Source organism: Lepisma saccharinum, chromosome 1, assembly GCF_977018435.1.
Source record: "Lepisma saccharinum chromosome 1, izLepSacc3.1, whole genome shotgun sequence".
NCBI lineage: Eukaryota > Metazoa > Arthropoda > Insecta > Zygentoma > Lepismatidae > Lepisma > Lepisma saccharinum.
The window spans coordinates 179,245,002-179,259,929 of NC_139229.1; the positions used below are offsets into that span (position 1 = coordinate 179,245,002).

A 14,928-nucleotide genomic window follows, 5' to 3' on the forward strand; every position below is an offset into this window, starting at 1 on the left:
CTGATTTACAGTCTGTGACACACTAAGGAATATATTGCGAACAGCTCTAAAATACTATATTGGTTACGTATTGCTCTCAGCAGGAATCCATAAGAATATACTATCAAGGTGATTCTGGCTTATTCTGGTTTCTACTTTGAAACTACATTTTTGCATGTCACGATAAAATTAATTTACACTCATACTAACCAGGAAGGTCAGAGAAAAGTAGGATGCATTCATTGAATCCCGAAGCCAACAAAGTGTCCCTCAGCTGATGAAGTATAGCCAGTCCAACAAACAATGGAAAGGATGCATCACCCAGGAGTAGCTTGTCCCACAGGTGGAATATCTTGTGAAGAGGAAACACGTCTGAAATGAAATTTTAAACCATTATGGATACTTTTGCAAACTCTCTTGGCAATTTTCATAATTGGGAAAAGAGAGACGCGGTAGTAGATAAATACGAAGAAACTAGTACTCACTTTATCCACAAAACTGTTTTGTCTTCTTTGTTCTATTAATTTCAGTGGCCACTGCCACCATCCTCGTTGGAACTTGTTGTACTGTTGCTTGGTGTATAAACAGTACAAGTTCCAACGAGGGAAATTAATAGAACAAAGAAGAAAAAACAGTTTCGCACTTAAAGTGAGTACTAGTTTCTCCATATTTATCTCTTGGCAAATTCTCAATTCACGGACTCCTACAAGTGCAGTCAACACACCATGGTTCACAATGTTTGCACATTTTGTGTGGTCAGGTCCTTGGCCTGAATAGAGTACATACACACAGTGAACGTGTCACTGTTTTCTTGAATTTGCTGTGTTGAAGATGGGGAAACTCTAGGGGAGAAGATAAAGGCAGACAGAGCATGATATTGATCACATCATATCCAATATGGGTGAGATCAAGAATATGTGCCTTCATGTCACAGTGCAATGCATAGAGAATATCTTTACTTTTATACATATAATGAAAATTATCATAGGGTTGAAGCATTACATTGCAGTCAGTGCTTGAAGTGAGGATGCTGTCTCATTGTCACCATGTTAAACATAGGATTCCCTCAGCTAACAACAAGGCTCGACCAAACATCTCCCAGCTAGCATTTTCCACTTCAAGCTCTGGTTGCAGTTATTTCCAAGGTATCATTTAGGTACCAGAAATTACCAACAGTATGCTACACACCAAATGTTGCTTCAGTGTAGAATTTACAAAAGTACCATGCAAATATTATTCAAAATAAACTTCTTAAAAAATGATGCCATTCAAATTACAGTTCCACAGCTACGGAGTAGAATTTGACATTCATGCTGAAAAAAAATCTTTAAACATTCTTAAATTCTTGAGGGAAGTCTTATGTGCATAAAACTTTTCTATCAACTTGGGTATTACTATGAGTAGTAAATAGACTGCTTTTATTTACACTTACGTGAAAACATGGTTAGAAACCAAGGTATCGCATACAGTTCTGGAATAAATCCAATGCTATCCAAATGGTTGGTCAACTCAGGATCATGGAATGCAATCAGGTGAGAGAATTTTGCCAAATACTCCTGAATCACAGCAGAATTGTCTTTTAAGAAAAAGTTGTGTAGATACTTTGGAATGAACGATGATAAACATGAATACGCAAGAGCTGGAAAAAAGAAAACTGCATATGTAGACACATGCACACAACTATGGAATTTTATAAAGCATCAATAGCAGTTTCACTCTTAACACATATTGTAGCCCTACCAATCCTACCTATCTGCCTCCGCTGCAGAGTGGCTTGCAATTCCAGAGATCCAAGATTCAATCCTTTTCATCATTCATCCTCATTATCTCAATTTTCTCCTGACGAAGTAGGAAAGTGATGTATGCATATGCAAAAAGACAGGAAATTGGGCTTCTAAATAATTACATAATATTTCCTCTTACACATTATCAATTAATCATATATAACAGAGCAACATTAAAGTTATAACTACAGGTCACACCAAGTAGCAACTGCAATGTACAGCTATGATACACAATTAGCATGAATCTCAATTCTTTGCAATAATTTATATAATGTGTTCATTTTATTTCATCACTTTTGGTTAATCGTGAAGATGAGAATGATATGATGAAATTGATGGAGGGACTACTCACAAAGAACACCCATGCCGAGGTTGGGATTCGAACCTGGAACTCCTGGCATTGTAGAACACTGTGATAAATACTCTGCCATGGAGGTCGGCAAGTAAATATGCTTCATTAATGGCACTGATTAGTTCTGAATAAACTACATATGAAGTGCTACACTTTCGATGTCCAAATATTCTATTTCCAGAGAAACCTAAAAGATTTTCATATATATAAAATTAGGCACATTATATATTATTATTACATGTTTTCTTAATGGTGCATCAAACATCTTTATCCTTCACTGTTATTGATAACTACCTCTAATTGTTTGTCATAAATTGCATCTTAAGTTAATATATATCTGGCATATTTTATCATCTTTACAAACTGCAATTAATGCAACTTTAAAATTATAACTCCACATCCTAGTTCAAACAGCGTGAAAGCAACTTTTGTGTGGACATAATACAGATAAAAAATATAATTCTTGGTACTGTTTATTGAATTTTTGCACATAAATTAAACTACAATACATTACATTCCAAACAAGTACTACATAATCTGTTTCACTGTTGCGTCTGATATTTAAAATTGAAATTTACCATAGTTTAGAAATGAAATGCAACAATGGATAAACTCCCATCTGAAAACAAAATGTGTGTGTCTGTATTCAAAGAAATATCACAATAAATATGAACACATGAAAATTTGATTTTTCCTACCATGTGACTAAATTAAAAGTTTACCTTCATTGTTGAAATTCAAATACAAAAATGGCGCACACAAGGAGTCCAAGCCCTGCCAATAAACATACTGTGGATGGTTCACCACCCAAGCCTTCAGGATTCTCTTGAACTTCCGATGGCCCTCGTGGGAGGAGAGAAGTTCATCATATTGATGACAGCGAGGAATGTCAACTTCAATCTATAATGCAACAAATATATATTCTGTATTACAGAAATAGTGTCAATGTGAAATTTACTGGTACCAATCAACTACAAAATGGCAAATATTTAGAGAAGAATATGAATAGTGCATTCACCTGCTAGACAATGTTTGTTTTTGTCTAAGAAGAAGCAGTTCTATTCATAGAAAATTCCTTAAAAATTAGCATACCTGAATTTTTTTTTATATATAAGAAAATAAAAGAATAACAAATTGAGTTAACCTTTATCAGAAGAGGAAATCTTGAGATAGAAGGTTTTCAAGCTTGTGCCTTTCAATGTGCAGTGCTGCACAAAAGAAAGAAAAAAATGTAGAAGGAAAATATTTACTGTAGACAGTTGTAGTTGGTTTTGTTTTTTCACGAAGTATCACACTCTTGTGAGAAAGAAAAATATGGTATCCTGTCCACAGAAAAAAGCATTAAAGATGAAGAAAGAGAGTATTTATACAAAAAAATCCTATTTCTAGAGCCCCTGTGACCCCTGCAATAAACCAATGTCAACAACAAAATCTAAATGCAGTACTTACACAGTCCTGCAGTCATGTAATTATGCTGATAATAGTTCACCAGAAAAAAAAAAAATTACATTACAAAATGCTAAAAAAAAATCATGATACATAAGTACATTAGTCTAGCAGTAGACTAGATAAATATTGTAATATCTATTGTGCATATATGTCCTATTCTTGCAAACCTTTTCCTCATTGTTCACTAAATAGGGGTCAATCGGGAGCAGACAAAAGTTTAAAGAAATACATTTTTATGAGGAAAGCTTTGATTTTTGTATTCTTTTGCAAAAAAAGTTAGTTCCTAAAAGAGTGCTCTCTCCCACATCCTTTGATTTATCAACTGGATATTCCATTATATACACAATGTTCAATTCACTTCAGAGATCTAGAACTACATGCATTGCACAGAGAAAAATGGCCAACACATGTAATGATTTAGACCGATGGTTCAAAGAATAATAAAGGGGTAGGATGTGCCTATTACATCCCAGAGAAAAAAAAAATATCAACAGTTTAGATTACCTATAGATTCATCTATTTTTACTGCGAAAGTTAGGCACTATACAAAGCCTTACAATGTGGATTAGCCAAAGGTTTTAAAAAAATTCTTCTCCTTACAGATGCACCGAGTGTATTACAAGCATTATCCACTGCTTATCCCAAATTATGTCATCAATCTTATCTTAATATTTTAATTATTCAAGAAGTTCAATTTGCTTGCAAAAGAAACATTGACATACTCGTACAATTCAGTTATCTTAAAGCACATAATATTAAGGTAGGAAATGAACAAGTGGACTTACAAGCTAAACAAGCCAGAAATTTACAACACATAAGCTTCAATAGATTAATGTATACGGATTGTATTACCACGAGTGAAAATCAAACTCAAGGATCAATGGAACAAATGGTGCAAGGAACAATTTAAGGTTGTGGGTAATACATATAGATGGATAGCAGACTTTACAAATACACACTCCCACAGCAGGTCATAGTTTTCATCAATAGGTTAAGGATGAGACACGTGCGTACACCAGCACACCTAGCAAAAATACACATCAAAACTCAAGAAAATTGCAAATGTGGTAATGAAAATTATGATGCGCAACATTTAACATTTATTTCTAGAATGTCCTATTTTCTCAAATCAACAAATCACACTCTATAAAGTTATACAACGTTTAAATATTTCATTTCCAACATCACTCTCTTCCCTTCTATCAGAATTATCTCCTCCACTAATATGGCTTCTGTATGCATATGCTCGAAAATGTACGCTTGAATTATGATTTATAGTAAGAAAAAAACAGCAAAAGGATAAAAGTGATTTATTTATATAATCGTATATGAGACTGGTGAAGTAGAGTGACTACTAACTTCAGAAGAAAAAACATTAAAACAAATTAAATAGCAGAAATGATGTCCAAAGTCAACAGGATTTTGTTGACAGGATCATGATAAAGAACTCTTGAGGAACAAAAATCCAAGTGGTTGCCTGAACCAACAGCCTACTTATGAATCGATGGCAATGGCAATGCTAACTATTGTTATTCCGTAGTACATATTTATTATTTTTTATGATAAACTATGGGATGATTTTCAACTATACTTATCAAGGGGTCCCGGGTTAGATACCCGGTGGAGGCACAAGTGGTTTGGATCCCACTTTAAACTGCAGGTCCAGTCCCGATTAGCCTTACTGTGCATAAAGTGGACTTAAAACAACAAATCAGTCAATCAAATCAATCAATCAACTATACTTAGTACAATTGTAGGCAAATAGTAGTGCTACGTTTTGGAATTTTTCTATTCACTTTGGATTAATATGGGGGGGGAACCTTTTTTCTTCTAATTGCTCCTGAATCAAGATTGAAGGTCAACTTTGTACCCCCTTGTAAAAAATAAAACAAAAAAAAACAACAGCACGATACGAAACACACTAAAAGTTTGTCCAAAGCTTTCAACTTCATCTTGGTGTCATCATGAGGGCTGGTTGAGAAACGGCTGTCAAGGTTCCAATGACACTACTTCCCGTGTCTGCCAGAAAATGTTTTTGCAGTCTTGCAGTGTTGGAAAGTTCCTGGTTGTTCCAATTGATGGCTGAGGGGATGGGTTTTTCAGTCTGACTATGTTATACCATGATAAATAAAGATTCCTATATAAAACTGTCATTGAGATTATTTGTATTCTTAATCATGTGTACCTTTTCTTTACACAGCAACATTATCAATATTTTGAACAACTTTTAATTAATACAATTTTCATGTTTCAGTATCAGTGAAACTATCACCATGGGTATGAGTTCAAAGTGGTAACGGCTCAGCCCTACTATATTGTAGCATGACGTCGGGTATGGGACGGGATCGAGTCATGCTGGGATGTAGCTCAGTTCAATAAGTTAGGTTTTAGTTTGGGTCTCGCTGAACCACCTCTACCCTGAATGCTACAGATGAAGGATTGTTGGGAGCCTAAGTCGGAACGCTACTCACCCTCTTGCTTGTAGTTTTGGCCCTCAGTGACGGTCGGATGGAGACGGGTGCCCACTGGAGAGATTGTTGACGGCGATAAGAGGTGGCTGGCGATTCGGCGGCTTAATCGACGGTGCACTGATTCTCCAAACTCGGGTTGGCTTTCGGCTTCTGATTCTACGTAGTTCCAGACTGCTTCTCGTATGTGCTCGCTTGTTGCCGCCTCGTAATGTCACGATCTCTCAACTAACAGATGTCATGGTTTCGTTGATCGAGTTGCTGATAATATGGAGATCGATTGATTATCTCCGGGGGTTTTTATACATCGAAATTTCGCCATGACTTGGTGGACTTTGCACCTCCAACTATTCACCCCTTGCTGCAGGTGGAAATTTACAGTGGAAGTGCACTCACCGCTGGCGAGGGCCGTTGCCTTGCTGACTGTGGAGAGCCGAGTGGAAAATTCTTGTTGTTCGGCTCTGCATCCGGTGGAAGTTGGGGTGAATGAGCATTCAACTGGCAAGCTTCAGGACAATGTTTTACTAAAATTCATAATTCAACTTTCATGCTCCCAATTCCTTCATCAATATATAGGAACATCAATGGGCAAAATTGTTGATGAAATTATATGAAAATGTTATTTACCATTCTTTCTTCTACTGACCTGCCTATCTGTAAAAGTTGGAGTTTCTTTGTCAACCGAAGCATATTGCTCCTCTATATCTCCTTCAACCTGTAACAAAGCTGCCCACACATGGCCTCTGTAAAATGGTGGTATGTCCTTCCACGCTTCTTTCACTATATAAGACTTCTTGTATGGGTAGCCCTGTAACACAACAGTAATGGTTTAAAAAGAGGAAGAAATAAGTGAACTGTCAGAATCAATAGGTTTTAAATATAGAGAAAAAGCTTCTATGTACAGCAGTAAACTTGAACCTGTAAACAAAATGTCTGTGTAAGCACTGTCAATTCTTGATATTTCCTTGAAACTTAAAAAAAAAACTGTAAAAAAAAGTAGTCTAGTCTTTAAAAAAAAAGTTTATAGAAACAGTAGAAAGGTACAGTATATGAGTATTGAGTTTAGGTAAGGACTTCACATGAAGTAAACAAAGCTATTTCTTCAATTTGAATTGTTTCTCAATACAGTGGAACCCCAAATTTATGTTCCTGGTTTTACATTTTGCCGCATTATACATTCAATCTTGATGGTCCCAACATAGCAGAACTTTATGAAATTTTCCTCACCTTTACATTTTTCCACATTTTAAGTTTCTTTGAGCTTGGTCCCCTGAATAACGTAAAATCGAGGTTCCACTGTAATTTCACAATAAAAACTCCCAAGACTTGAAGCAAATACAAAAAAAAGTGTTATTAACTAATCACATTGCAATATTTGTTTCTCTTTAATTAAATACAACACTGATTTTAAGCCGTATCAATAATTTCAATAATCATAATATTTGATATTTTCCAATATCAGTGGTGTAACTAGTAAAGGTATTAATTCAAATTTATTCACTGATACTTTTCCAGAGATAGAAAAATACCACTTAGAAAAATACCACTTAACAAATATCCTGGTAGTTATACAAAATATTCATTTATTGTGCACCAGTATTGTGTTGAAAAAAGAAAGTGTGTCGTGCTTACACACACGCACCCAAAAAATAAAATCAAACTTGAATAAAGTAAATATTAAAAAAAACAAAAGTAAAGTGCTCCCCTGTGCTTTGCACCATGCCATGAAGGCATATAGGGGGTGTGGAGTTAGGGCCCCACACTTTCTTGATCACGGCCGAAGGTGGGGGTGATGTGTTCAGCACCATGCCCCTGGCTGCCTTTAACCCCCAGAGTTTCCTCCAGGTACCCACTTTATACGATGCTGGGAGGGTGCCAGAGCCACTTGAACAGGTGGAAAAAATCCTAGTTCTCCCCCGCTGAGGATCGAACCCAGGTCTATTGCATGGTAGTCACATGTCCTAACAACTGAACTAACACGGCTCGAAAAAATTAAATATTAGAACAAATATAAATAGAATTTCTTGAAGTTTTATGACATTCAAGTAGTAAATGACATACTGAACATGCCTACATATAGACACAATTACATTGTTCAGGTATCACAATCAATATCAATGAGGATCAGTATGAATATTGGCGTTGGGTCAAGAGTGTTATTGGCTAACCCTAACTTTATTATTTTTATACCCACAAAATACATAATAAACCCATTTTATAAGAACATGTAACAGAAGGAAACTTACCATTAGCAGCCTTTCAAAGAGAACAATTCTATGAAACTGATATTCTGTATCCCTTTCTCGGATGATTAATGGTAACAATGCAACATCTGATGACTCATGCTTCTCTTTCTTGGATTCTGATTTTGAGGGCCTGGTGACGATAAAAGTTTAAAATGGATGAGAATAGCAATATCAAATTTAAAGTAGTAGTTAAAAAATAGCCTCTTGTGCCAAAATTATTATATATAAATGTTTTTTTCCACATACTTCGATTTGTATTTCTGCCATATATTTGTTTATAAAACATATAATGATCCAACTGTAATGAATAAACTTCATCAGGTGAGATCAGAAGGATGATAAGTTGATGTTAAGATGATCAGAGATTGGCTTGGTAAGGGTGTTACCATAATCAGCTCCAAGTAGTTTTGTACAACTTAGACCACTTATCAATATTCTCTGAATCTTTGAGGTACACTTTTTTTTTTTTTTTTTTTTTGCAATTCATTAATTCAAATAAACTACACTGGATTAGCTCACCGACACTGATGTACAGACAGAGAGGGGGGGGGATCCGATGAATCTACTCTCCCTAAATTTTGGGATAATCAAAATTTTCAAATTAAATTCAAATTTCACTAAATAAACCAAAGTGGTCAATACAAACCATCCCATAATTTTGAGGCCCTTTATTTCCTTAACCTCCAACCCATTTTCCCTAATATTTCACCTGTACCTTAGTTAAGATGAGTGCTTTCCAAAAATATATGCATTAGGCCAGCCGCACACTGGATATGACACGACAAGTCATGATGCGATGCAACACGATGAAGCACGACGAGTTATGACGTAACGCAACACAACGGGACACAAAGCAACACGACAAAACGAGTCACTTTGCTTCCGACAAAATGAAACAAATATTAATTATTGATATCAGTGTTTTTTCTGGAAAGAAAGTTTTCGGTACAAGTTGGTTTGTTGTTATTATTTGTTATTGTGTTTATCATAAGAACTGCTCTAAATATTGTGGTATATAAATGATCATGCATACATGTACTCACACACACACACACTTCTTTCGTTGAAATAAAATCCTTTGTTTCATTCTCACATATAAAGGTTACCGGTATGGCATGCTGTTGTGTACCGCCTGAAAAAAGGACTGATTATTAATATTATTGCAACCAAAGTAAATGTATATACACAAGATCTATCACATCTGTCATTTCAGGAAATTAGGTTCTCATTTGCATCTTAAACAAATAGCACTCACCGCAATATATTATTTTTTTTCTACATTTTCACTGACAGGAGACAAATTTAGTAAAATAACTTTCTTTTATTCCTTTCATCTATTCTTTACAAGAATTAATGTAACGAAAAATGGACTTTTATATGGTGCATTAAATAAATAAAATGGATGTCCAATGTTGCAGCAGGAACCGAGTTTTGCCAGAATGAAGTTCCGGTGCATTCCGGCTCACTTTAAACTCTGCTTCCCACCAAAAAAGAAAAAAGTTTAATTCACGTACTGCAACCACATAGTTATTCGAGCAATAAATATCAAACTGGCCTGAAGATTGTTTTCTTGTAGAATTTACGATGTTTTGTACATTACAAGATAATTTCTAATAAGGCTATTTTTTCACGTAATGTAATCATAATGTAATTCATCTCCTGTGCCACTTCCTTCCATAGTGCATCAATTTTGTCCTTATTATTGTGATCAGTCGATGAATAATCATACAGCAGAGGCTTCGCTTGCACAAGAATGATTATCTGTTCTGGATCAAGATCTATTTTTAACCTTGACCACACTGTCAAACTTACATATAATATGTGCTGTCAAACAATACAGTGGTGAGTCACATGAAGGTGGTGCGCTAAGAAGAAAGGATTCGCACATGCGCAGAGCATTTTGTCACATTGTTTTCCTCAGAGACCAAATTCCCAGGACTTTCACTGTCTTGTCGTAAACGTGACTCGAGTCAAATGTTTCGTCCAGTGTGCGGTGGCTCAGCCCCACGTTAAACGTTCCCGCAAGTCAGTTTGCAACAAAAATGACTCCTCGTGTTGGATCCGGTGTGCGGCTGGCCTTACCAGACAACTTGTTTCACCGTAAGTGACCCTTTACTTGTGAGCTATCAAACTAACCTCTGGCTTGATCCCGAATTCACAACATTACTTCATTCTATAACAAAGACACAAGTTGGATACCTTGTTGAATCAGTTTTTTGCAAATCAAAAAAAAAAAAAATAACATGGATACTTTAAAATTAGCAATCAACTAATTACACTGTAGCATATAGTTGATATTTCTTTACATTGTAAGGTACTTTAAGTTTTATCACCAAATCAAAGTTTGCTGTAAGATGATTAGAAAATTGTGTATATAGAATATTATTATTACACACAGGCAGAAGCCTTGTTTATTAGACTAATACAGGTAGACTTGATCCCCACCACCACCCAAAAGAAATTTGTTCAACTGAAGATCAGAGGATATATACTCTGACGAAACAGTGTGTTAGAATGACTATTGGTAAAAGCACTAAACAATGGATAATGTCCCATAAACATTGAATGCCAAAAGCAAGGGATCTGAAAAATGTAAATTAGCTAATTAGAATGCATTAATTGGTTCAATAAAAAAAAGGAACTAAAATAAAAATAGTTTGATAGCATATTACAATTCATTCATGAAAATTGTTCAATAAAAAAGGAACTGAAAAAAAATGTACTTTGATAACATAATAACTTGTAATGGAGAAACAATTTCTTAAACTCTTCAATGATTTATAATTCTTCAGACTACATACTTTGATTCCAGTAACGGAAAGAAGGAACTTGGAGGCAGGTGCTCCAAACGATGATACAATCCATCAAGAGGAAGTGGAACAACTCTTAAATCAAACATCGATGACCTGTCTCTTCTCTGTCCAAACATGTTTCCTTCCAGAAGAACAATACTGGAAGAGATGTTCAATCAATCAATGAAATCAAAATACACAATATTGTAAATGTACATCAACCTTTATGCTACATGCATGTGCAGGTGGGGAGAGGGGAGGTTGTGAAGTTGTTCCAAATTTATATGGTGCAGTGTTTTTCAATTCACTAGAACAAACTTTTCTTAGACAAAAAGAGAAAGGCAATTCTATGTACCTTAGCTAGACAAACAAAGTTAGGAGTATAAAATAAAATAAAAACCTACCCAAGATAGAACAAGTGAATGATAATAATTCGTTGCATCAAACTCCTTGTATGTCTTCAAATAATATTACACTAGCATTTCTTCACCCCCTAAGACTTGACCAAGACTTTAAAAAAATGACGAAAATTGTAACTGAAGTATCTCTTAGTAAGAAGTGCTTCATTGAAGTCATAAGTAGGCCTGAACCAATAGCAAGGCTATCAATACAGAAAATTTCAGTTTGTTACTTGTAATTGCCATGTGTCAACCTTCAGTGGCAAAATCCTAAACCAAATGGGAAATGGATATTTATCTTATTTTAGTATGTGGCAACCTCTCTAAATACATTTTTGGTACCATACTGACTTCACACTTACTTAAAATGACCTCTTTGGGGAAAGCACATACACACACACACAAAATAGTAAATAAAATGTTACATGGCCCTTAGCAATGCTTACTTTGGCAATGAAAGAATTGGGGGTTTACTTCTGATGAGTCCTTGCTTCTTAAGTTCTGACTCGACATCCCCTCCAGCAAGCTGCCACAGGTAGTACAGCTGCTGAGGCCTTAATCCAGACAAGTAGTCAGAGCCAGAATTCCCTTTGCACATGTTGAACGCAGCACTATTCAAGTCACCATTAAGGGCATCGCATGCTGGGAAACAATTGTTCGAAGGTATTCTTGGTGCCATTTCCAGTCCATTAAACAATGGGTGCTTCAGAAGTTCGCTAGGTATGCAACGCTCTGTTGGCCTCACCGATAAGCATGAATTCAGAAAATCTCTCAGCTGCACTGGTAGATCCTGAAAAATACCACATCGATTCATATTAAGAGCACCAGCACCATTAGACCATCAGAAAACTAGTTTGTTAGGTACACAAGCATGTGCATAATACCAGTTTTATCAGTGTAAATATTCATGATTTTAATCATACTTGTTTTGGATTTTTTATTCTTCTTGGAATCCAAGACTTTGAGTAGGTATACTTTGTCATGGCTTTGGTGTCTTCAATGGTAGTGTGCTTGCCCAATTTACCAGGAAAAGCTATGGATCACTTGTTGTAATGAGGCAGCCAGTGTGCTCAAAGATGATGATGATGCTCAGTCTTGTTGGAAATGCTTGTCTGAGTGAGCTTCTTTCACTTAAGATTTTTCTACATCCTTTGTCAGCAAGACAAAACCACAAGAAATATACCCGACATGTGAACAATGGCAATATTTTGAATTACTAGGAAATGTACTGTATTTACGCATGTATAATGCGCCCCCTGGTTTTGATACGAGAAAGTGACAAACAATTATATCTTGTATATAATGTGCAGTACAATTCAGGTTCAAGAAATGGCTTCTTAGTTGTAGGTCATAGCTGTTGCTATACGGATCAACAGTCCCATGCCACCTCCCTCCTCTGTGTTTTGCATCCCAAAGCTTTCACTCTTTAACCACCTTATTTATTCTGTAATAGTAGAAAGCAAGATCAAAATGACATTATGGATTGGCAGTGCTCAGGAAGTTACTTTCTGTTATTTTTCGCCCGACAAATACCACTGATACGTATCCCATGTGACGGGAGTTGCATGCTCGAATTCCACCAGAACAGCACTGCTTTTCTTGGCGTCGCATTACATTACAAAGTGAAAAATTGTGGGACATGCCCTTTAAACTTTTATACATGGTTTTGCTCATTTCCCCTTTACTTTTTCTTTAAAAAAAAATCAAAAATATGGTATCCAAAGTACCATAAAAATCAGAAAGTTTCTTCATTTTGTGATGAGCTTATTTCAATAGCATTGCACATTAGTTTCACCATCTTGAATGGAATACTGTTGTCATATTCAGAAACTACAGAATTCAAGCTTTACAGCGATATATAACATGATAGGGCTCCATAAACATGAAAGGTCAATGCAAGTGCCACAAAATCATGGAATTACCTTGTTGGATGTCCGAATTATTCCATACACAATACGCACCAGTTTTCGGAGGCAAAAATAGTGGGAAAAGTGTGCATTACACATGAGTAAATACGGTATACCTAGGTATAATAAGATAAATATATGCAACCTTTGGTAATTGGTAAAGTTAGTTAAGAGTTTGCTGACATAAGATTTACCACTAAATAACACTGTATTGACCTGATGTAAAAATGATGAATGTTTCATGATGAACCTCAATGGTACATGTGCATCTCACAAAAACCGAACCTACCTGTCTTCTTTTACGATAAAATTCAATTTTTTTCTTTCATCTGGGTGTTGATTGAATAGCATAGCCAGATGTCCATACACCTCTTTGCTACGTCCTATTGTGGAACAATAGTCCGGCTTAGGCCAGGGTAGAACATGAGATACATAGGGCAATTCAAACTGAATAACAACATTAAGGTAAGAAAGGAAACAACTCACTTAACTCACAACTGAGAGTAATGATACTTCATATATTCTTGTACCATCAGGTTACACATGTTTGATACACACATTCCTTTTTAAGCTATCTGTATATATGATTAATTGAACATATCTTTTCTCATTTACATATATATTTCAAGATATTTCGATGTCTATATTCCTAAAGGCTTCTACTTATTCTCTGCAGATAGGCTTCTTCTTCTTCTTGTCTACAGATGAGCTTCTTCTTCTGATAATGCCGGAAGACATCTTCTTCTTCTAACTCAGGAAGGCTTCTTCTATTACAGGAAGGCTTCTTCTTCTTCTAATACTGGAAGGCTGCTTCTTCTAGTATGGGAAGGTTTCTTCTTTTTCTAATACATGAAGGCTTCTTCTCGAAACATATAACGTAGGAAAACTTCTTCTTATCATATACTACTTCTTATATGATATGTACAGGAAGATTTCATCATCTTCTTCTTCTAATACAGGAAGGCTTCTTCTTCTTGTAATACAGGAAAATTTCTTCTAGTTGTTACATCCGCTAACAACCTGTTGTGCTATTTACATGCTGCTTCTTCTTCTATTGTTGCCCCTGTCCACACCTGGGATCTTTAGGGTTACTCTTCTTGATATCCTCATATATATCCTTAGACATCTCCGAAGTATCTAATGGAGTCAGTTTAAATTTGATCTCCTCTTTAGCAATGTTGTGTTTCAGGCCCAGTGGATCTGCAACCCAAACTGGTGGCTGGATAATCTCTCCACCCTTTTTCCTGCGTCTCTCTAACACAGCTTCGTGGGTTTTGCAGCCTGCCTTCTTTCCACGTTTCTTAGGCATCTGCAGAACTATCTAATTCCCCCTCCTTGGGTTGCTGTTTTATAAGTACTGTGCCACCGACTAACTATGGCAACCAAAGGGACAGTTAAGGTTCACGTCCTCTCACGCACCCAGCTTCACCTGGTGCTGCAATAAAATGTGCAACTCGTCGTGCTTTGGGGCAGCCTAGGACTTGACACCACCAAGGGAAACAACCAAAAGCTCTGATGGAAAACTCCTTTCCAAACAGAAGGTAAAAGACAGA

At 36.0% G+C, this 14,928-nt stretch overlaps 1 protein-coding gene across 2 annotated transcripts in view; it reads right to left on the reverse strand.

The window, feature by feature from the left end:
- The window catches only part of LOC146004624 (TBC domain-containing protein kinase-like protein), a 50,912-nt gene that overhangs the window by 6,588 nt on the left and 29,396 nt on the right, over nt 1-14,928 (reverse strand). For both annotated transcript variants that reach the window (XM_083143524.1, XM_083143515.1), the window contains exons 5-11: nt 11,915-12,258; nt 11,080-11,229; nt 8,279-8,408; nt 6,679-6,840; nt 2,838-3,015; nt 1,412-1,618; nt 190-351 (exon numbers count right to left, since the gene is read on the reverse strand). In XM_083143524.1, the coding sequence (XP_082999650.1) occupies nt 190-351; nt 1,412-1,618; nt 2,838-3,015; nt 6,679-6,840; nt 8,279-8,408; nt 11,080-11,229; nt 11,915-12,258 (1,333 nt within the window). The remainder of the gene's footprint in view (nt 1-189; nt 352-1,411; nt 1,619-2,837; nt 3,016-6,678; nt 6,841-8,278; nt 8,409-11,079; nt 11,230-11,914; nt 12,259-14,928) is intronic.